At 37.3% G+C, this 22,645-nt stretch overlaps 1 protein-coding gene across 1 annotated transcript; it reads right to left on the bottom strand.

Annotated features, from left to right (window-relative positions):
* Positions 1-1,633: 1,633 nt before the first annotated feature.
* On the bottom strand, positions 1,634-20,163 carry cpsf6 (cleavage and polyadenylation specific factor 6). The gene is made up of 10 exons (XM_079552461.1): positions 20,070-20,163; positions 14,438-14,641; positions 14,273-14,376; positions 13,121-13,266; positions 12,859-13,023; positions 12,306-12,789; positions 12,129-12,244; positions 11,901-12,051; positions 11,633-11,823; positions 1,634-2,669 (listed from the first exon to the last, which is right to left on the bottom strand). Exons 1-9 carry the CDS (start codon positions 20,127-20,129, stop codon positions 11,640-11,642), a joined length of 1,614 nt encoding a protein of 537 aa, XP_079408587.1. The 5' UTR covers positions 20,130-20,163; the 3' UTR covers positions 1,634-2,669; positions 11,633-11,639.
* Between the last annotated feature and the right edge of the window lie 2,482 nt (positions 20,164-22,645).

Genomic DNA, 22,645 nt, shown 5'->3' with positions numbered 1-22,645 from the left:
GGGATAGGCAACGTCAGGCCCAGGGGCCAAAACCGGCCCTCCATCATGGAATCTCTGGCCCTCGAGATGACTTTAAGGAACAAACATAATTACACAAATCAGAGATCAAATGCTAAATGTTAAAGTACTTGTGAAGAAAGCCGCCAATTCCTTTAAAAATCTTTAAGCAGAACACCCATTTAGACCATACACGATGAACAACACTCATGTTTGCAGAAAGTCATGCTTTTCTTGGGCCTATAATTGGAGGATCCGGCCCTTGGTCTTTGATGGTAAAGAAAATCGGCCCATTAATGTAGGGGGAGGAAATTATTATTATGTATAGTCCCTTTAAAGTTTTGTAGTTTATTTTTAATCTAGATTCTGTGTTTTATGTTGCCCGTCAGCACCATGGCACTGAAAAACTATTCTTATTCTGATGTGTCCTGCTCAGGGTAAAAGGAAACCGTGTCTATGCCTTAAACTGTATTTAGAAAAGAATGATCTAGAGCAGGGGTGTCCAAACTTTTTTCCTGTGGGGCCGCATACTGAAGCGTACACAGGGTGAAGGGCCGTAGATCGGTGGTTAGTGCCGCAAAACCTTTGACTAGCAGAGGTTTAAATGGCGCCCACACCTTTATTTATGCTCAAATCCTTCATGACAGCTCTGTCTCACAGTAAAATGTTAGTTTGGTTAGAATTGTGTAGAATTATTACATTTCAAATAAAAAGGACCGTCTCTGATGATTTGTCCCGATTCAGCAAGAAGGCAGAGGGCCACCAAAAATTGGTCTGAGGGCCGCATGTGGCCCCCGTGCCGCACTTTGGACACCCCTGATCTAGAGCAGTGGTTCCCAAAGTGGGAATCGCAATTTTATTTAGATATTTTTTTTTCATTTCTTCCATTGAATGCCATGTATTTGTTTTTATTTATTGAAAACTGCATATTTTAGTGAAATGAACATAAATATAAAAATAGTCTCCAAACCAAGATTTAATACGAATTAGATTTTCCAGGGTCCTGAGTTGAGCGATTTTGGAGTTCACGACCTGAAAAGTTTGAGAACCTCTGAGTAATTTCATGATTGTTTTCAGGTTTTATATTATGTCCATTACAGCGAACATATTTTATTTAATTCTTGGGTCAACATTTACCGCCTCATCTGTATTACTTATATAGTTCATGGTATTATTTTCTGATTTTTACCGTCAGTTTTTACATCCTTCGATTAAACTTTGGAAAAACCAAATCAATTAAAAAGAAAAGACAATGAGGTGGTGATTTCAAATTTATTTTATAGTCAGAACCCGTTATCCAATGTAGAAAAAATAAATTAAAATCTCCAAATATGTACAACAAAATGCTAGAAACACTAGAAAAACACATATTGAAGTGGATCATTTTATTTGACTGGATCTCTTGAAAAAAGACAAAGGCCGTGTCCTGGTTTGGTTGCGGTTTCTCACAGGCACACGTGACTGTAAACACTTACCTTAACGCTGCAGAAGGAAAAGTTAAATGGAAACCAATAAACAATTCAATTTTGATGAGTAAAGTCTCTCGTCAAACAATTCCAGTCTATTCAAAAATCTACCACATAAACCAAGTTCTGTTTGGTGCAATTTACAGCAGAACCACACAAGAGAAACTGGCCAATGTTTTGGTATAAAAGGACTTGAATGCACTTACAATTCTGCAACAGTGAAACAATGATGGGCAAACATTACGGAGACAAGTTCGTCTTGCACTCGATTACATTTCTCAAGATTTTGGATGGCGCTGCCGCTTAACACTGCTCTTACAAAAGATTAAAATAGACATTTCAAGACGGTTTGTACACAGTGAATCCGTTATTAGTCTTAAATAATTGTTAAATGGTTCATAGATTTGCTGAAAGACAAGCAGTGCAAACACACACAACTCTGGACAAGCTATCCACGGTCAGAGTAAATGCAACAATATTAAAGAGGAGCTTTTCATGACAGAGACTGATGTACAAATAAACATACAATAATTGAGGGAAAAGCTACACTGTAATAACTTAAAAACATGACATTTCATCATGCTCATATTTACAGGCTTTAAAATTGGCCACTCTTTCACTCATTACCATCTCAATCTGAAAAGTTTCGATAAACATTTAATATAAAAAAGCAACAACAGTGTAGAGGAATCCACCCAATGCACAATGTACCTCAGTGAACAGTTTATTACAACACCATCTAGATTTATTCAAAAGCAGACACATTGACAAACATCTTAACCATGGAAGAATAAATGAGGACGAGGGAGGGGAGGAAGAACATCCAGTATGTATGTACCCTATAAAAACTAATGTCTAAACTCAATGTACACAGTACATGAAGCCAAAATAAAATAAAGCATGAGGATATACATTTCAGCGTTGTCCATTAGAGAGAGTTGTGGCTGTTTCTATTTTTTTTATGCAAAGAGCATCACACTTAATCATTACTCATAGTGAAATAAAACATCATAAAAATAAAAGAGCAGTTTGGAAAGTTTTCTTTCATCTTTAGTTAACCATGAATATAGTGTGTTTAACAGGGGCTTACACGGGTCAGGCCTCCTCCATGTTCGGCAGGAGGAGCAGAGAGGAGCAGAGCTGAGGTGGAGTGTCCTGTCATGCAGCTGACTCCTTCCTGATGTGTCCTGGTCCTGTCCTCGTGAGCTGAAATGTGTCAGAATGAAGGGTGGAGTTTGTTGGAGGCTGCCCATAAACACATTTCCTTCACAACAGTAAAGTCTAGTCCACAAACAGTGCAGGCCAGGGCTGGCTCAACCCCCCCCTCAGAACAGAGGACTCGCTTTGGTCAAATATGACACAACTGGAATAATGTGGCAAAGCACAGGAGACTTTCTGCTGAACGTGTGTTGACCCAACCCTCGCCGGCACAAAGATCATGCAGAATATCACTAAGGAGCTACAACATACAGACCCTCTGTCCTGAGTTTACACCCACTGGGGGGTTACCTTCACTTTAACATTTACCATCTATTACAACATATAACAAAGCTCTAAAAAGACTTTTTACATCAATCTTTTGGTCATTACACCAAGAGCATTTAAGGCAGGCTGTCTACAAGCCAACGAGAACTTTAAGACAACTTTAATCAGTCTTGATCAATCATTAGCTTACCGGTTACTTTAAGTTAACAAAGTCTATTGATTTGAAACAAAAACATAAAAAAGGACATTTAAAAAAAGCTACTTTCATTTGATTAATATGAGACAGTAACAAAAGGACAAAGGACAAAAGATCACAAAACTACAAAGAGGAAGATTCTGCGTTAAGTTTTAGGGCAGTCGAGCTGAACTCATGGTTTAAACGAGGATTCAAAGCCCGGCCGGTCAGACACGTCTTATTGTTGTTTTCAAACCAGTTCAGGAGCTCGTCAGGGACGTTTCACACATGCTGGAGAACTTAGTGGTTTTGTGTTCCAGCTGTATCTGCTTCTACTGCTATCTACTACAGTATCAGCTGCTCCACGAACTTATTCCTGATACACCAGACCGAGGACATGTACTGAAAGTCACACGGAGACTTATTTCATCGATCTAAAGTTGGTTCAATTTGCTCCATCAGATTAAAGGGGGGGTATTCTGCAAAATGGACTTTTCCAAGCTTTCCATCATGTTATTGTGTCACTCCCTCATTAAAAACATGGCTGAAGTGTTGCCTTGGCACATTCACGTATTTCTGAGTCATCTGTAAAAACTCTGATGGCGGCCATTTTAGGGATAGGTTTGCCTGAGTCCTCCTAGGAACGCCCCCACCTCCTGGAGACGCTTCCGAGCTTTGGTCACCAGCCGAGTAACCGACCACTGCTCCTCAGCAGAACCCCCTCCCCACTGATGCCACAGACAGCGTGTGGAGGGGGCGTGTCTAAAGGCTCAGAGGTTCTTAAAGAGACAGAGGCCTATTTCAAGACATTCACGGCAGCCATTTTGAGAGAGATATTTTAACCTCTTAACTCCCACCTGAACGGATCCCATTTTCTCCAGTTTGGCTTTACCACAGTCCAAAAGCTTCTGGAAAAAAGCTGTGAAAATAGCAACAAAACTGAGACGAAAACAATGATGGAAAAAGTGACGAAAAATTGATGAAAAAAATACAAAAATGTGACGAAAAAATTGCAAAAATGTGACAAAAATGAGTTGAACACCCAGCAAAAAAATGATGGAAAAAAAAAATCTGATGACGTGAGGAAAAAGGTCCTCTCGGTTCAGGCGGGAGTTAAGAGGTTAAAGAGACAGAGGCCTATTTCAAGACATTCACGGCAGCCATTTTGAGAGAGACATTTTATACAAGGCAGTTATTCTAATTTACTGCATTTACAGACCAACAGAAGGTTTGTCATCATTGTAGTGTGATATAGACTGGTGCTATGGGACTGAACAAAGCAGAACACCCCCTCTTTAAGGCAGTACTAAGTAACTCATGCCCCTAGAGGCCATGAGCGCAACTGCAGGTGTCGTAGCAAGTTGCGATTTTTACTTGTCTTGAGAGTAAATCCTACACTGACAGAAAAGGCGAAGAGACAGAGGGATATTGTACATCCAATTATACAATGGAAATTATTTTTTTCACTCATACTTGGCTGTAAATACTGTTTACAGTGTTAATTTTGACAATATATTTTAATTTAGTTTTAGTCTTTTGATGAAAATGTAGTTCGATTTTAGTCTAGTTTTAGTCGACTAAATTTAAGACTAATTGAGTAGACTTTGCATTGATAATATTGATTCTAATCATGTTTAATCTTGTTCCTCTGCTTCATGTTTCTGCTCCACATGAACAAAGCTCAGAGCTGATCCTTTAACAGAGAATTTACATGATCTGAGGCTCTTTCAGACGCTCAATACAAGTTTGGATGATTTTAGTCTCTCCTTTTCATTTTTATTTAGTCTGATTTTAGTCGACTCAAATATCTGGACATTTTAGTCACAGTTTTAGTCTCATGAGAAACTTTTAATTTAGTTTTAGTCCAATTTTAGTCACAAAAATATCACTTTGACTAAAATTAAGACTAAGTATTTTAGTCGACGAAATGAACACTGTTTAAAGTGACGCTAGCCCGCAGTTAGCTTTGCCCATTAGCTTCTTTGTGATTCTATTGGTGGCTCCGGATCGATTGCAGTCACGTTGCAAACATGGTTTTCTGGCCAGAGACACCAGGGGGAGATGAAAGACCCTCCAATCATCCTATAAACACTTGTATCACCCCCACAGGGAAGGGTTTATTAAGGTAAAAAAGAAGAGGGATGAAACCCAAATGACTGTGGTCGGACTGACATCGAAGGTTAAGAAACGGGCCGTCAAAGAACCATGGGAGCTTATTTGAAGTAAAAAAAAATCTCAAAGGGCAGAGAAATGGCGCCATCTTCTGTAATACAGGCGACACACTCAGCTGTCACTTACCAACTAACTGAATCGTCCTAAAATCATTGGCTTTAAGTCCAGACGGGTCCGAGTTCCAAAACAAAGTAGGCGTGTCTGTCCGGCCAGGCTACTGAAAACCGTTTACTGTATCAACAAAGTTCTTTTGCTGGTTTCAAAACTAATTTAATAACACAGAAAGCTTCATGCAGGGATATGCAATTACCTGAGCACGTTTACTAAGTTAAAGTGACTTGATTTACATGTTTGTTTTTTAAAGCCCAGTATGTACAAAGCTCCATTAAAAACTAACTGAACATTATCCCAGACTCAAACTTGTATTACATAGTTACGCAGTCAACACGAGGAGCCAAACCAGGGTCAAACAGGAGCACAGCAATGAGCCAGAATACTGTGGAAAAGTGCAGTTATTTTAGAACTTTAACTCAAAGAGGGAACAATATTACAAAGTGACACAGAGATGGTGCGACTACAGAGTTTCCATTTATTACCACATTATTTAAAGATTTCTGTGCAGCTCAAATCAGTGTTGACAAAATACTGAAATAACTTCTCCACAATAGCTTAACTCATTGATGCTTCATGTTCTGTAAGTAATTTATGAGAAATAAGTCTGGACAACTCACTGCTGTCATTTCCAACTCTGACGAGACTTCCATCAAAGTATAAATGTGCTCAAACTGCAGCTTTATTAAAACTTTAGATTTGTAACATTGTCTTTACGCCTGGTTGATCCTGGTTTGACCAAAAGACAAAATGCATTCCCTCATACATTCACACCTTAACCCAGATTTCCTAAACGTCAGACGGGTTTGTTTACGTCATTCACGGTTCCAAATGTGATATTCTAAAAAGTATTTCACAAATTCACCTACAGTTCCAGCAGTCAAAAGTACAACACGATACCGTATTCTGAGGTTCAACTGCGGTACAGGCAGTTTCTAACATTACAGAGACACACAAGAAAACGTACAGATGATAAACTGTAGTTTCAGTTAAAGCGGTAGAGTTTTAAGTGAGATCAATGAGACATAACAGTGTATCAATTCATAAGCAAATTGTACAACCATCATCACAGAGCTACTTTCAGAGACCTGCTCTAAACTGAGGAGTTACAGACACATTGGTATTACACAAATTATTCATGGACATAATTTGGGATTCGTGATGAAATAGCATTCGTTATGATCAAAGCACCGACTACAAGGATCGTCTGAAGTTTAATGTAGAATTTGCTCGACTGAAGCTTTGTTTTTGCACAGTTCAATGACCACTGACAGAGCAGCTCAGACACAACACGTATCACCTCATGGCCTTCATGTTAAGCTGCTCATGAGCCCGTCACAATGTGTTGCATCCAATAGGGCTGTGCAATTAATCGAAATTCGATTACGATTTCGATTACAACAGTAAACGATTACAAAATTAGCATAATCGCAAAAAATCGATTAAATTTTTTTTTTTTTCAAATATATATATTTTTTTCTCTAATTTTTTGATGGATTTTTGTCACTTTTTTGCTGGATTTTTGTCACTTTTTTGCTGGATTTTTGTCACTTTTTTGATGGATTTTTGTCACTTTTTTGATGGATTTTTGTCTTTTTTTTGATAGATTTTTGTCTTTTTTTTGATGGATTTTTGTCACTTTTTTGATGGATTTTTGTCTTTTTTTTTATAGATTTTTGTCACTTTTTTGATGGATTTTTGTCACTTTTTTGATAGATTTTTGTCACTTTTTTGATGGATTTTTGTCACTTTTTTGATGGATTTTTGTCACTTTTTTGATGGATTTTTGTCACTTTTTTGATGGATTTTAGTCACTTTTTTGATGGATTTTAGTCACTTTTTTGATGGATTTTAGTCACTTTTTTGATGGATTTTTGTCACTTTTTTGATGGATTTTTGTCACTTTTTTGATGGATTTTTGTCACTTTTTTGATGGATTTTTGTCACTTTTTTGATGGATTTTAGTCACTTTTTTGATGGATTTTAGTCACTTTTTTGATGGATTTTAGTCACTTTTTTGATGGATTTTTGTCTTTTTTTTAATGGATTTTAGTCACTTTTTTGATGGATTTTTGTCACTTTTTGATGGATTTTTGTCACTTTTTTGATGGATTTTTGTCTTTTTTTTGATAGATTTTTGTCACTTTTTTGATGGATTTTTGTCACTTTTTTGATGGATTTTTGTCTTTTTTCTTGATGGATTTTTGTCACTTTTTTGATGGATTTTTGTCTTTTTTTTGATAGATTTTTGTCACTTTTTTGATGGATTTTTGTCTTTTTTTTTTGATGGATTTTTGTCACTTTTTTGATGGATTTTTGTCATTTTTTGATGGATTTTTGTCTTTTTTTTAATGGATTTTAGTCACTTTTTTGATGGATTTTTGTCACTTTTTTGATGGATTTTTGTCACTTTTTTGATGGATTTTTGTCACTTTTTTGATAGATTTTTGTCACTTTTTTGATGGATTTTTGTCACTTTTTTGATGGATTTTTGTCACTTTTTTGATGGATTTTTGTCACTTTTTTGATGGATTTTAGTCACTTTTTTGATGGATTTTAGTCACTTTTTTGATGGATGGATTTTTGTCACTTTTTTGATGGATTTTTGTCTTTTTTTTGATAGATTTTTGTCTTTTTTTTGATGGATTTTTGTCACTTTTTTGATGGATTTTTGTCTTTTTTTTTATAGATTTTTGTCACTTTTTTGTCACTTTTTTGATGGATTTTTGTCACTTTTTTGATGGATTTTTGTCACTTTTTTGATGGATTTTTGTCACTTTTTTGATGGATTTTTGTCACTTTTTTGATGGATTTTAGTCACTTTTTTTGATGGATTTTTGTCTTTTTTTTAATGGATTTTAGTCACTTTTTTGATGGATTTTTGTCACTTTTTGATGGATTTTTGTCACTTTTTTGATGGATTTTTGTCTTTTTTTTGATAGATTTTTGTCACTTTTTTGATGGATTTTTGTCACTTTTTTGATGGATTTTTGTCTTTTTTTTTGATGGATTTTTGTCACTTTTTTGATGGATTTTTGTCTTTTTTTTGATAGATTTTTGTCACTTTTTTGATGGATTTTTGTCTTTTTTTTTTGATGGATTTTTGTCACTTTTTTGATGGATTTTTGTCATTTTTTGATGGATTTTTGTCTTTTTTTTAATGGATTTTAGTCACTTTTTTGATGGATTTTTGTCACTTTTTTGATGGATTTTTGTCACTTTTTTGATGGATTTTTGTCACTTTTTTGATGGATTTTTGTCACTTTTTTGATGGATGTTTGTCACTTTTTTAATGGATTTTTGTCTTTTTTTTAATGGATTTTTGTCACTTTTTTAATGGATTTTTGTCTTTTTTTAGATGGATTTTTGTCACTTTTTTGATGGATTTTTGTCTTTTTTTAGATGGATTTTTGTCACTTTTTGGATGGATTTTTGTCACTTTTTTGATGGATTTTTGTCACTTTTTTGATGGATTTTTGTCACTTTTTTAATGGATTTGTCACTTTTTTGATGGATTTTTGTCACTTTTTTGATGGATTTTTGTCTTTTTTTTGATGGATTTTTGTCACTTTTTTGATGGATTTTTGTCACTTTTTTGATGGATTTTTGTCACTTTTTTGATGGATTTTTGTCACTTTTTTAATGGATTTTAGTCACTTTTTTGATGGATTTTTGTCACTTTTTTGATGGATTTTTGTCTTTTTTTGATGGATTTTTGTCACTTTTTTGATGGATTTTTGTCACTTTTTTGATGGATTTTTGTCTTTTTTTTTTGATAGATTTTAGTCACTTTTTTGATGGATTTTTGTCATTTTTTGATGGATTTTTGTCTTTTTTTTAATGGATTTTAGTCACTTTTTTGATGGATTTTTGTCACTTTTTTATGGATTTTTGTCACTTTTTTGATAGATTTTTGTCTTTTTTTTGATAGATTTTTGTCACTTTTTTGATGGATTTTTGTCACTTTTTTGATGGATTTTTGTCTTTTTTTTTGATGGATTTTTGTCACTTTTTTGATGGATTTTTGTCTTTTTTTTGATAGATTTTTGTCACTTTTTTGATGGATTTTTGTCTTTTTTTTTGATAGATTTTTGTCACTTTTTTGATGGATTTTTGTCATTTTTTGATGGATTTTTGTCTTTTTTTTAATGGATTTTAGTCACTTTTTTGATGGATTTTTGTCACTTTTTTGATGGATTTTTGTCACTTTTTTGATGGATTTTTGTCACTTTTTTGATGGATTTTTGTCACTTTTTTAATGGATTTTTGTCTTTTTTTTAATGGATTTTTGTCACTTTTTTGATGGATTTTTGTCTTTTTTTAGATGGATTTTTGTCACTTTTTGGATGGATTTTTGTCACTTTTTTGATTGATTTTTGTCACTTTTTTGATGGATTTTTGTCACTTTTTTAATGGATTTTTGTCTTTTTTTAGATGGATTTTTGTCACTTTTTTGATGGATTTTTGTCTTTTTTTAGATGGATTTTTGTCACTTTTTGGATGGATTTTTGTCACTTTTTTGATGGATTTTTGTCACTTTTTTGATGGATTTTTGTCACTTTTTTAATGGATTTGTCACTTTTTTGATGGATTTTTGTCACTTTTTTGATGGATTTTTGTCTTTTTTTTGATGGATTTTTGTCACTTTTTTGATGGATTTTTGTCACTTTTTTGATGGATTTTTGTCACTTTTTTGATGGATTTTTGTCACTTTTTTGATGGATTTTTGTCACTTTTTTAATGGATTTTAGTCACTTTTTTGATGGATTTTAGTCACTTTTTTGATGGATTTTTGTCACTTTTTTGATAGATTTTTGTCTTTTTTTTAATGGATTTTTGTCTTTTTTTTGATGGATTTTTGTCTTTTTTTGATGGATTTTTGTCACTTTTTTGATGGATTTTTGTCACTTTTTTGATGGATTTGTCTTTTTTTTTAATGGATTTTTGTCACTTTTTTAATGGATTTTAGTCACTTTTTTGATGGATTTTTGTCACTTTTTTGATGGATTTTAGTCACTTTTTTGATGGATTTTAGTCACTTTTTTGATGGATTTTTGTCACTTTTTTGATGGATTTTAGTCACTTTTTTAATGGATTTTAGTCACTTTTTTGATGGATTTTAGTCACTTTTTTGATGGATTTTTGTCACTTTTTTGATGGATTTTAGTCACTTTTTTGATGGATTTTAGTCACTTTTTTGATGGATTTTAGTCACTTTTTTGATGGATTTTAGTCACTTTTTTGATAGATTTTTGTCTTTTTTTTTATGGATTTTTGTCTTTTTTTTTATGGATTTTTGTCTTTTTTTTTTATGGATTTTTTTAAAGGCAACAAATAATCGTTTGAATAATCGTGATTTCAATTATGACAAAAATAATCGTGATTATTATTTTTTCAATAATCGAGCAGCCCTAGCATCCAATAAAAACATTACGTTTAAACAACAATCATTCGTGAGCGGCTCTCGTGACAAACTGAACCACCTGCAGGACCAGGTTCTGACGCTACCTGCTCTGTGCCCTTTACATTCACAGAGGCCGCCGTCTTTCAGCGACGTCACGAACTTAAAACATGCAAGTGAGATTTTTCCCGTTAAACAGTGATGTACAAATAATTTCACATTCGGGGCTTTTTCAACCACCTGTTTGTTCAGCTAAATTCAACGGTTTACATGAGCCATTGCATATTACATTATTCAAAATGTTCAAGGTTATATTGACAATGACAAAGCTCAGTTTAGCTCAAACATACAGGCATTAAGTCATTAAACAGACAGACCTACACGTAACACAGTGTGACTGATCATTAAAATCAGAACAATGTTACCAAAGCACCCGCAACACCTGGATTTATCACATTAACTGTTATGTTTAAGTTCATTTTGCTGGAGTTTATGTATTCAATCATTCAATAACACAAAATACACACAGAGCATGGATATTACATACAGTATATAGGCAGATAGGAGTGAACAGATGTTAAGCTAATAAACTCCTTTATCTTTGCGATTTTACTTTGAAAAGAACAAATTTACTGAAGGACTTAATACAAAAATAAAATACAGAAATGCCGTTGGAGGTAAAGGCAAACACAAAGGTGCACAGAGGACTTACCCCGGACTCGCCGCACTTACCTCTCCAGACGAGCGCCTGCGGTTTAGAGCTTCCCCTCGGGACAGCGACACCTTTAGACACTGATGCAGAAGTGAAGGAGTTTAGATACTGACCTGTGGTTTAGCGGTGCCGGTACTCTCGCTCCCTCTCTCGCTCTCTGTCGCGGTCGCGGTCCCGCTCGCGGTGCCGGTCCCGCTCGCGGCTGCGTTCCCTGTAGTAGTCCTCGTGGCGGTCGCGACTGCGGGACTTGTGGCGCCGGCTCTTCTCCCTCGACCGGCTGTGGTCCCGTTCTCTAGAGCGCTCTCTTCGGACGGGAACAAGAGCCCCAGTCAGACGACAGTGTGTGCTGGTAATGATGGGGGAGTGAGCGACGGCGTTTACCTCGCGGAGCCGTAGCTCTTGGACTCGATGCCGTGGAGACAGTCCTGCAGGGAGCTGATCAGCACCTTACAGCGATCGTCTGCAGAAACCTTCGACTGCTTGATCAGACTGATGGCTGTGACCAGGGTCTCTATTGCACTGCCATAGTCAGCTGCCCCCAGAAAACACAATCAGTGACTGATTCATAACTTCATGACTAACGTTATGACTTGATGAACTCGGCTTTACCTGCACTGGCGTCGGACACCGCTCTGGAGATGGCGCTGGACGAGATGGCCCGGTTTCTGTTCATGATCTCCTCAAACTCCGCCTCACTGAGGGGCCCCCGAGAGGAGTCGATGTCCCTAAAGCAGCACAAGTTTAAACAGTGTTTCACAAAGACACAGAACCTCCGTCTGTCCTTACCGGCCTCCGTGCCCGAAGTCCCGCTCATAGGGGGGCGGGCGCCCGTAGGGGTCGTTGGGGCCGGGGGGGCCTCTGTCGTTGGGGGGCATATTGTTGCCCGGTGGGGGGAAGAAGGCTGGGTTCACGTGTGGAGCAGGCGGAGGTCCGCCCGGAGGGGGGCCGGGCATGTGTGGCGGAGGACCCAAGGCCATAGGAGGACCGATAGGCCCTGGAAGACGAGGAGGGAAAGGTCCAGGAGGTGGGGGTCCCTGCTGAGGAGGGGGGGGCCCTGGCGGGGGGCCATAACCAGGAGGAGGGGGGCCAGGGGGCAGTGGTCCCATCGGAGGCTGCCCAAACTGACCAGGGAAGAGTACAGGAGGAGGAAGTCTGTCCCCACGTGGAAGCCCACCCAGAGGAGGGGGGAGGCCTTGGCCTGGAGGGGGGCCAGGAGGGCCGGGAGGACCAGGAGGGCCTGGAGGAGGCCGCGGGGGACCCTGCATACCGCCTGAAAATAATAAGGCATTTAGAATCGGCATCTAGTGCAATGTGTTAACATGTACAGTGTAAAATGTACCAGGGAAATGTGGTGGGGGCCCTCCAGGACCAGGGGGACCAGGAAACCGGTCTGGGCCAGGGGGTCCGGGGTACCGTCCCCTGCCTCCCCTCCCCATGGGGAAGCCACGGGACCCCCCAGGAGGCCCAGCCTTGCCCTCTCCGGACATCTGTCCTGCCGAAGTGCCTGAGCCAAAAATTCAAATGGAACATTTTAATTATAGCCTTGTTGTCCACGAGCAGACAGCGAGCGGACGTTACTCTAGTCAACATTGTATATTTACTTTTCCGCGACTGCATCTCGAACTGGCTCAGGGACTGTTTGTTACACGGTGTGACGATGGGGTTCTGACCGTGGAGCTCCCTCTTTGAGAGCAGGTCCATCAGCTTCCTGGAGGAGCCCTCAGAGGCGACACTAACCAGAGCAAACCTAAAACAGAGCAGAGTTAGAGATGTTTATTTCCAAACACTGGACCAGGACACCGCGCTCACCCCTTTTTTGATGGATTTTTGTCATTTTTTGATGGATTTTTGTCTTTTTTTTTGATAGATTTTAGTCACTTTTTTGATGGATTTTAGTCACTTTTTTGATGGATTTTTGTCTTTTTTTGATGGATTTTTGTCACTTTTTTGATGGATTTTAGTCACTTTTTGATGGATTTTTGTCACTTTTTTGATGGATTTTTGTCTTTTTTTGATGGATTTTTGTCACTTTTTTGATGGATTTTTGTCATTTTTTGATAGATTTTTGTCACTTTTTTTGATGGATTTTTGTCACTTTTTAATGGATTTTTGTCACTTTTTTGATGGATTTTTGTCTTTTTTTGATGGATTTTTGTCACTTTTTTGATGGATTTTTGTCTTTTTTTGATGGATTTTTGTCTTTTTTTGATGGATTTTTGTCACTTTTTTTGATGGATTTTTGTCGCTTTTTTGATGGATTTTTGTCTTTTTTTGATGGATTTTTGTCACTTTTTTGATGGATTTTTGTCACTTTTTTGATGGATTTTTGTCACTTTTTTGATGGATTTTTGTCACTTTTTTGATGGATTTTTGTCACTTTTTTGATGGATTTTTGTCACTTTTTTGATGGATTTTTGTCACTTTTTTGATGGATTTTTGTCACTTTTTTGATAGATTTTTTTAAAGGCAACAAATAATCGTTTGAATAATCGTGATTTCAATAATGACAAAAATAATCGTGATTATTATTTTTTCAATAATCGAGCAGCCCTAGCATCCAATAAAAACATTACGTTTAAACAACAATCATTCGTGAGCGGCTCTCGTGACAAACTGAACGGACCAGGTTCTGACGCTTCCCGCTCTGTGCCCTTTACATTCACAGAGGCCGCCGTCTTTCAGCGGCGTCACGAACTTAAAACATGCAAGTGAGATTTTTTTTTAACAGTGATGTACCAGGACACCGCGCTCACCCCTTTGACTGGCCATTCGCCCGGTTTTCAAAGAACTTGATCTCCAGCACGTCTGTGATGCCGATGGAGCGGATGGCCTCGGTGAGGTCCTCGTCGGTCGTCCACTGCACAAAGACACACACGATCAGTAACACGCACTTCACACCAGCTACACGCTCCTCATACCCAGGTGAGGTTTCCGATGTACAGGGCGATCCTCTTGCCCGAGTAGGTGTAAACTACGTTGGCCGGGGCGCTTTTCCCTCCCTCTGTGGCCCCGGGCGCCGAGTCCAGATAGTCTCGATCCTCGGGGGCGTCTCCGTTGTTGGCCGAAGGGGAAATGACGTCATCGTACAGGTCGATCTGCTCGTGCACGGGGTATTCAGCCTCCTGTGGAACACGAGGCCAGAATGAGACTCCGGGGCAGCACAATATATCGCAAATATATCACGATATTAGGGGATGCAATATCGGTATCGCAAGAAGCCTCAACATATCGCCTAAAGTCTCCATCTGACTGAGATCGACACTATTTTGTATCAAGTCATTCCGCCAAATCAGTGCCTTTTCAGCTTTAAACCCGCCACAAAACAATTTTAAAATATATATTTTTCTTGATATTTTTCAAATTGGTGTATTTTTAGGAGTAAAAAATGTAGGGCTGAAACGACTAATCGATTATTGAAAGAGTCGACAACTATTTTAGTAATCGATTAATCGTTTTCTGGCTCACACAGACTAAAATGGAGCAAAAATGACCAAAAAAAATGTAGTATTTTTGATGAAAACCTGCTTTGATTTTATATTTAGGGTCTGTAGTGGTTTGTACAATGTAAATTTCATGAATAGAGCCTTAAAAAAAAACATTTCCCTTTAGTTTCCTCCATCAGAATTTCCTTAAACAGCGCGGCTTAAGCTATAATGTGATTTTAAAAAAGAACTTTACTACACCATTAACAGCCAAGCGATTAATCGATGAATCGTAAAAATGATCGATTACAAAATAATCGTTAGTTGCAGCCCTAAGAAAAAGCATGGGGGCATCTCAGTCTCTCTTTTCCATTTCTTTAATGGATTTTTCCCATTTCTCTTCCTGGTAACAGGAATGACAAAATTTGACCAGTTTGCCATTTGCAGGCGAATGCTAATGCTAATGCTAATGCTAATGCTAAGTAACACAGAAGCACACGCTGCACCCACTGAAACTACATTTAATAATAATAATGCATTGGTTTTATATAGCGCTTTTCTGGACACTCATAGACGTAGGGCTGTGCAATTAATCGAAATTCGATTACGATTTCGATTACAACAGTAAACGATTACAAAATTAGCATAATCGCAAAAAATCGATTATAATAATTTTTTTCAATTTTTTTTTTTTTTCAATTTTTTTTTCTTCTAATTTTTAATTTTGGGATTTTTGTCACGTTTTTGTCTTTTTTTCTGATGGATTTTTGTCTTTTTTGATGGATTTTTGTCTTTTTTTGATGGATTTTTGTCTTTTTTTCTGCTGGATTTTTGTCTTTTTTGATGGATTTTTGTCTTTTTTTGATGGATTTTTGTCTTTTTTTCTGCTGGATTTTTGTCTTTTTTGATGGATTTTTGTCTTTTTTTCTGCTGGATTTTTGTCTTTTTTGATGGATTTTTGTCTTTTTTTCTGATGGATTTTTGTCTTTTTTTGATGGATTTTTGTCTTTTTTGCTGGATTTTTGTCTTTTTTTCTGATGGATTTTTGTCACTTTTTTGCTGGATTTTTGTCACTTTTTTAATGGATTTTTGTCACTTTTTTAATGGATTTTTGTCACTTTTTTAATGGATTTTTGTCTTTTTTTCTGATGGATTTTTGTCACTTTTTTGCTGGATTTTTGTCACTTTTTTGCTGGATTTTTGTCACTTTTTTGCTGGATTTTTGTCATTTTTTCTGCGGGATTTTTGTAATTTTTTGGATGGATTTGTGTCACTTTTTTAATGGATTTTTGTCTTTTTTTCTGATGGATTTTTGTCTTTTTTTCTGGATTTGTGTCACTTTTTTTGATGGATTTTTTTTAAAGGCAACAAATAATCGTTTGAATAATCGTGATTTCAATTATGACAAAAATAATCGGGATTATTATTTTTTCAATAATCGAGCAGCCCTACATAGACGCTTTATATTTTACTATTCGTTCACTCCATACCCGGTGGTGGTAAGCTACTATTTTAGCCACAGCTGCCCTGGGGTAGACTGACGACCTCTTCGACCACCACCAACCACTCACTACATTCGCCCAGGCTTCCTGATGTTCCCAAACGGTCTCCCATCCAAGTACCGACCATTGCTGAAATTGTTTAAAAACTATTAAATGTTATGTAATAGTCTTTCAATAACGGCCATTTTGATGCTGGTTATTTCCTTGGGAGGCAAAAGCACCGTTTCGGCGGAAAGACCCTTTTGCACTCAGCCAAAAACAAACACATTGAACTTATAGACTTACGATTTGGTTTTCACTTCTTACTCCCCACTTTAACCAAGCACATTTCCCCCAGTTCGGCTTTACCCAAATCTAGAAGCTTCTCAACTGCCAACATTCGTGCTGTGATATCGTCAAAGTTCTCCAGGTGTCACTACGCCTCACAATATAGTGCCTTTTTTATCCACTTAGAAAATCGACATGTTTAATTTGGTGTAACTGGACGTGGATCGTGTAAAGGCTCATGTAGCTGTATTTAAATAAGGGAAAACGTGGAACAGCTTGGTAGCTTCTAACTCACCCCAGTTTGGAATTTTACCTTTGCTAAGAGACTCTAAATACTGACATTTGTGTGACCAGACAGGTACACGACAACTCGTATAAGCGAAGGCAAGAACATATCTCAATAGATATATTTACACAAAATTAAACAATGTTGGTTTTCTAAGTGGATAAAGAGGGAAACTATACTGTAAGGCGTAATAATACCCGGAGTAGTAGTATCTTCACTTTATAGTGTAACACTTCATATTAGGGCTGTGCAATTAATCGAAATTCGATTACGATTTCGATTACAACAGTAAACGATTACAAAATTGGCATAATCGCAAAAAATCGATTATAATTTTTTTTTTCCTTCAAATTTTTTTTTTTCCACATTTTTGTTCTAATTTTTAATTTTGGGATTTTTGTCACTTTTCTGCTGGATTTTTGTCCTTTTTTTTAATGGATTTTTGTCACTTTTTTGATGGATTTTTTTAAAGGCAACAAATAATCGTTTGAATAATCGTGATTTCAATTATGACAAAAATAATCGTGATTATTATTTTTTCAATAATCGAGCAGCCCTACTTCACGTAACCATATTTAAATAGGGAAAACGTGGAAGAGCTTGGTAGCTTCTATCTTGACCTGTTTTGGAGCTATAGAGGAGAGAGGGAGAGGCTAAATGCTAACGCCGTCTGCGCTGTGTTTACGTGACTGAAGATCAGACAGGTCCTAAAGAACTCGTCACAGCTCAGGTAAGAACATATCTCAGTGTGGAAAAACACTGGCCTGTTCCTTTAAGAGGTTAATTACAATGGCACATACCGTGTTGAAATAGTTTTGTGAAATACCGCAATATTATCGTTATCGCATATCGGTACTTCAATATCGCTCAGCCTCCATCAGGGGCGGACTGACCATGTGTCCATTCTGGAAGAGCACAGAAGGGCCACTGGCTCTAGGGCCACAGATCTGCTTTACCCAAATCTAAAAGCTTAAAAGAAAAGCATCAAAAAACAAAAATGTGCTGGAAAAGCAATACAAGTGACAAAAACGTGATGACAAAGAGATGAAAAAACAACATGAAAAAAAAAAAACGAAAAACAAGAGACGAAAACACAACGAAAAAGTAATGAAAGTAATGAAAAAGCAACAAAAACATGACAAAAAGTTACCATCATGCTCTATAGTCAAGAAGCTTTTAGATTTGGGCAAAGAAGAACTGGAGAAAATGCCCTCGGTTAAGGCGGGGGGTCAGAGGTTCACATGTGTATTTAGGCCGGGCTGACCAGAGTCCAGTGTTAATTTTGACAACATATTTTATTTTAGTTTTAGTCTTTTGACTAAAATGTAATTTAATTTTAGTCGAGATTTAATCGAAAAAAATCTTTTCAATTTTAGTCTAGTTTTAGTCGACTAAATTTAAGACAAATTGAGTGGACTTTGCATTGATAATATTGATTATAATCATATTTAATGTTGTTCCTCTGCTTCATGGAGCTGCTCCACATGAACAAAGCTCAGAGCTGATCCTTTGGCAGAGAATTTACATTGGGGTGTCCAAACTTTTTTCATGTGGGGCCGCATATTGAAGTGCACACGGGTGAAGGGCCGTAGATCGGTGGTTAGTGCTGCAAAACCTTCGACTAGCAGAGGTTTAAATTGTGCCCCACCTCTATTTAAGCTTAAAACCTTCATGCAGCTCAGTCTCACAGTAAAATGTTAGTTGCTCGGTTAGAATTGTATAGAATTATTACATTTCGAATAAAATAAACCATCTCTGGTGATGTGTCCCGATACAGCAAGAGCTCTTTCAGACGCTCAATACAAGTTTGGATGATTTTAGTCTCTCCTTTTCATTTTTATTTAGTCTGATTTTAGTCGACTCAAATATCTGGACATTTTAGTCACAGTTTTAGTTAGGGCTGTGCAATTAATCGAAATTCGATTACGATTTCGATTACAACAGTAAACGATTACAAAATTAGCATAATCGCAAAAAATCGATTTTAATTTTTTTTTTCTAATTTTTTTTTTCCACATTTTTTTTCTAATTTTTAATTTTTGTCACTTTTTTTGATGGATTTTTGTCTTTTTTTTATGGATTTTTGTCACTTTTTTGCTGGATTTTTGTCACTTTTTTGCTGGATTTTTTTAAAGGCAACAAATAATCGTTTGAATAATCGTGATTTCAATTATGACAAAAATAATCGTGATTATTATTTTTTCAATAATCGAGCAGCCCTAGTTTTAGTCTCATGAGAAACTTTTAATTTAGTTTTAGTCCAATTTTAGTCACAAAAATATCACTTTGACTAAAATTAAGACTAAATATTTTAGTCGACGACATTAACACTGCCAGAGTCCAGGGCTGTGTTTCAGTCCCAGTCCGCCCCTGGCCTCCATTGTAATGAAAACATGACGGGGACGGTGTTCGCGAGCTTTAATTAAATAAGACAAACAAACACAGCCTGGACACTTTACGGCTCGGGGCACGTGGGTGACCAAACAATACGAGTGCAGATGTTTCGTCCAGTGCACTGAGCAGACCCGGGGAAAACAGGGGGCGTGTGTTGCTTCAGAATGAACACAACAAACAGCCCGAACCCGTTATAAACCCATTACTAGCATTCACACCGCGCGGTCACACATATATCTCCTTGTACACATCGTTTCACCGCGTTCAGACCTTTCAGTGACGCCGCGGATGAACCGACTCGTCCACAAACACAGACATGCTAACAGCTAACAAGCTAACAAGCTAACAATACGGTGCGGGCCCGCCACGGGAGGCCTAAAGCAGCACTTCTCCGGAAATCCTCCAAACTATTCACCCCAATGACGAGAGCAAATACATATCACGCGCGTGTCGTCTGCACGTTTGCACCAATAGCAACAAACACTTCATTTAAGATGGAAAAGGGAAACATTTCGAGCTAATCGTGTTGACGCTCGCGGCGTGGTGGCGCGGGCCCGTGCGTACGCGAAAGGACGTAAGAACAGCGCGAGGTTTATGGATTAAAGTTAAAGGCTGCGAGCGACGGCGTAGGCGGAAGACACAAACGCGAAGGATAGAGTGAAATCCGCGGGGTTTTTACTTGATTAAATTCCTCCTCGACGTCGGCGTAGATGTCGATGTGATCCACACCGTCCGCCATTTTCCACCGCTGTCTCTCCGCGCGCCGCCCAGAGCGTAGATGCAGAACAATGACGCAGAGCGCGGCTCGAGCGCCCCTGGCGGTGGGTGTGGGCGGTGCAGCGGGCGAGCCGCAGACTGGAGGGTTTGTTTTTGTTACTTTACTTTATTTTTGAACAGCGCATTTTCCCCCCCACTTTGGCTTGGTTTGTGCTAGATCGTCTGCTCCGGAGGGACAGTCTGCTGTGAAAACGTGAGATATCATGACACAAATTAAGGTTAGGGCCAGGGAAATGGTTAACCTCTTAACTGCCGCCTGAACCGAGAGGATCTTTTTCCTCACGTCATCACTTTTTTTTCCCAACATTTTTTTGTTGGGTGTTCAACTCATTTTTGTCATTTTTTCGTCACTTTTTTCAATCAATTTTTTGTCACATTTTTGTCACTTTTTTCGTCAATTTTTTGTCACATTTTTTGTCACTTTTTTGTATTTTTTTGTCATTTTTATCAAATTTTTGTCATTTTTTGTCACATTTTTTGTCACATTTTTTGTCACATTTGTGTCATTTTTTTGTCAATTTCTTGTGACATTTTTGTGACATTTTTGCCACTTTTTCATAAATTTTTCGCCACTTTTTTGTCAATGTTTTCGTCACTTTCTTGTCACATTTCCATCATTGTTTTGTTGCTATTTTCACAGCTTTTTTCCAGAAGCTCTTGGACTGGGGTAAAGTCAAACTGGAGAAAATGTGCTCGGTTCAGGTGGGAGTTAAGGGGTTAACTTTAAGGATTAGGATTATTTGTATTTTTAGACAAACCAACTCATAGATCTATACAAACTCACAGCAGACCGTCCCTCCGGAGCAGACGATCTAGCACTAACCCTTTGGCTTTGCCCAAATCTAGAAGCTTCTTGGAAAAAAAGAGGGTCAAAGTAACAAGAAAAGAGCGACGAAGACGTGAGGGGAAAAAAAGATGGAAACAGTGACAAAAAAAGCGATGAAAAACTGATCAAAAGGGGATGAAAAAGTGACATAAAAGAGACTTTAAAAAGTAATGAAAAAGTGATGGAAAAAAGTGACAAAAAAAGCGATGGAAAAGTGAACTTCCTCCACCTCAACGAAACTCAGAGCCGTGGGAGGATGTTTTAGTGAGGGGGCGCTGAGGGACAAAATTTACCCCCAAAATACTTTTTCTGTGCATAAATCCTATTGATTAACCTCTTAACTCCCGCCTGAACCGAGAGCATTTTCTCCAGCTTTACCCCCAGTCCAAAAGCTTCTGGAAAAAAGGTGTGAAAATAGCAACAAAACTGAGACGATGAAAATGTGAAAAAAGTGAGAAAACATCGTAGAATAAGTGACAAAAACTTTACAAAAAAATGACAAAAATTTGACAAAAAAGTGAGAAAAAATAGACGAAAAATTGGAGAGAAAAAATGGACGAAAAAGTGAGAAAAAATGGACGAAAAAGTGATGAGAATTTGACAAAAAAATGCGAATAATTTGACGAAAAAGTGAGAAAAAATGGACGAAAAATTGGGAAAAAATGGACGAAAAAGTGATGAGAATTTGACAAAAAAATGCGAATAATTTGACGAAAAATTGACGAAAAATTGACAAAAAAATGACAAAAAAGTGAGAAAAAATTGACAAAAAATGTGAATAATTTGACGAAAATTTGACAAAAAATTGACAAAAAAAGTGAGAAAAATTTGACGAAAAATGGGAAAAAAATGACGAAAAAGTGATGAGAATTTGACAAAAAAATGTGAATAATTTGACCAAAAAATTGACAAAAAATTTGAATAATTTGACGAAAATTTGACAAAAAATGGACAAAAAATGACAAAAAATTGACAAAAAATTGACAAAAAAGTGAGAAAAAATTGACGAAAAATTTGGAAAAAAAGGACGAAAAAGTGATGAGAATTTGACGAAAAAATGTGAATAATTTAACGAAAAAGTGACAAAAAAGTCACGAAATTTTGACAAAAATGAGTCGACTGCCCGACAAAAAAAGTGATGAAAAAAAATCTGACGTGAGGAAAAAGATCCATTTAGTTTTGTAGGTCTTTCAAATGAGGTGTTCCTCTGGCCTACAGGATTTGGGTAAAGCTGAACTGGAGAAAATGCTCTCGGTTCAGGCGGGAGTTAAGAGGTTAATCAATAGGATTTATGCACAGAAAAAGTATTTTGGGGGTAAATTTTGTCCCTCAGCGCCCCCTAACTAAAACATCCTCCCACGGCTCTGAGTGCTGTATAAATAAACTTTGATTGATTGATTCCTTTTCTTCACGCCGGTACTTTGAGTGTGAACTTTTGTAATAGTAAAGAGCATCATGTAAACATTATATATTTATTCAATACAGACCAATGCTTTGAAATGAACATGAACACTCAACAACAGTGCAACAAAAGGAAGATCAAGCCCTGAATATATAAACCAAAGTAAAAACAGAAGAAAAGCATCACCATACATGACATTTACACAGTGAGTGTGTTTACATGCGCTCCAGCGTCCCGGCTGATATCAGGG

Source organism: Gobius niger (assembly GCF_951799975.1).
Source record: "Gobius niger genome assembly, chromosome: 2".
NCBI lineage: Eukaryota > Metazoa > Chordata > Actinopteri > Gobiiformes > Gobiidae > Gobius > Gobius niger.
The sequence above is the reverse complement of the archived record's forward strand: the minus strand, read 5'-3'. Positions and strand labels throughout refer to the sequence as shown.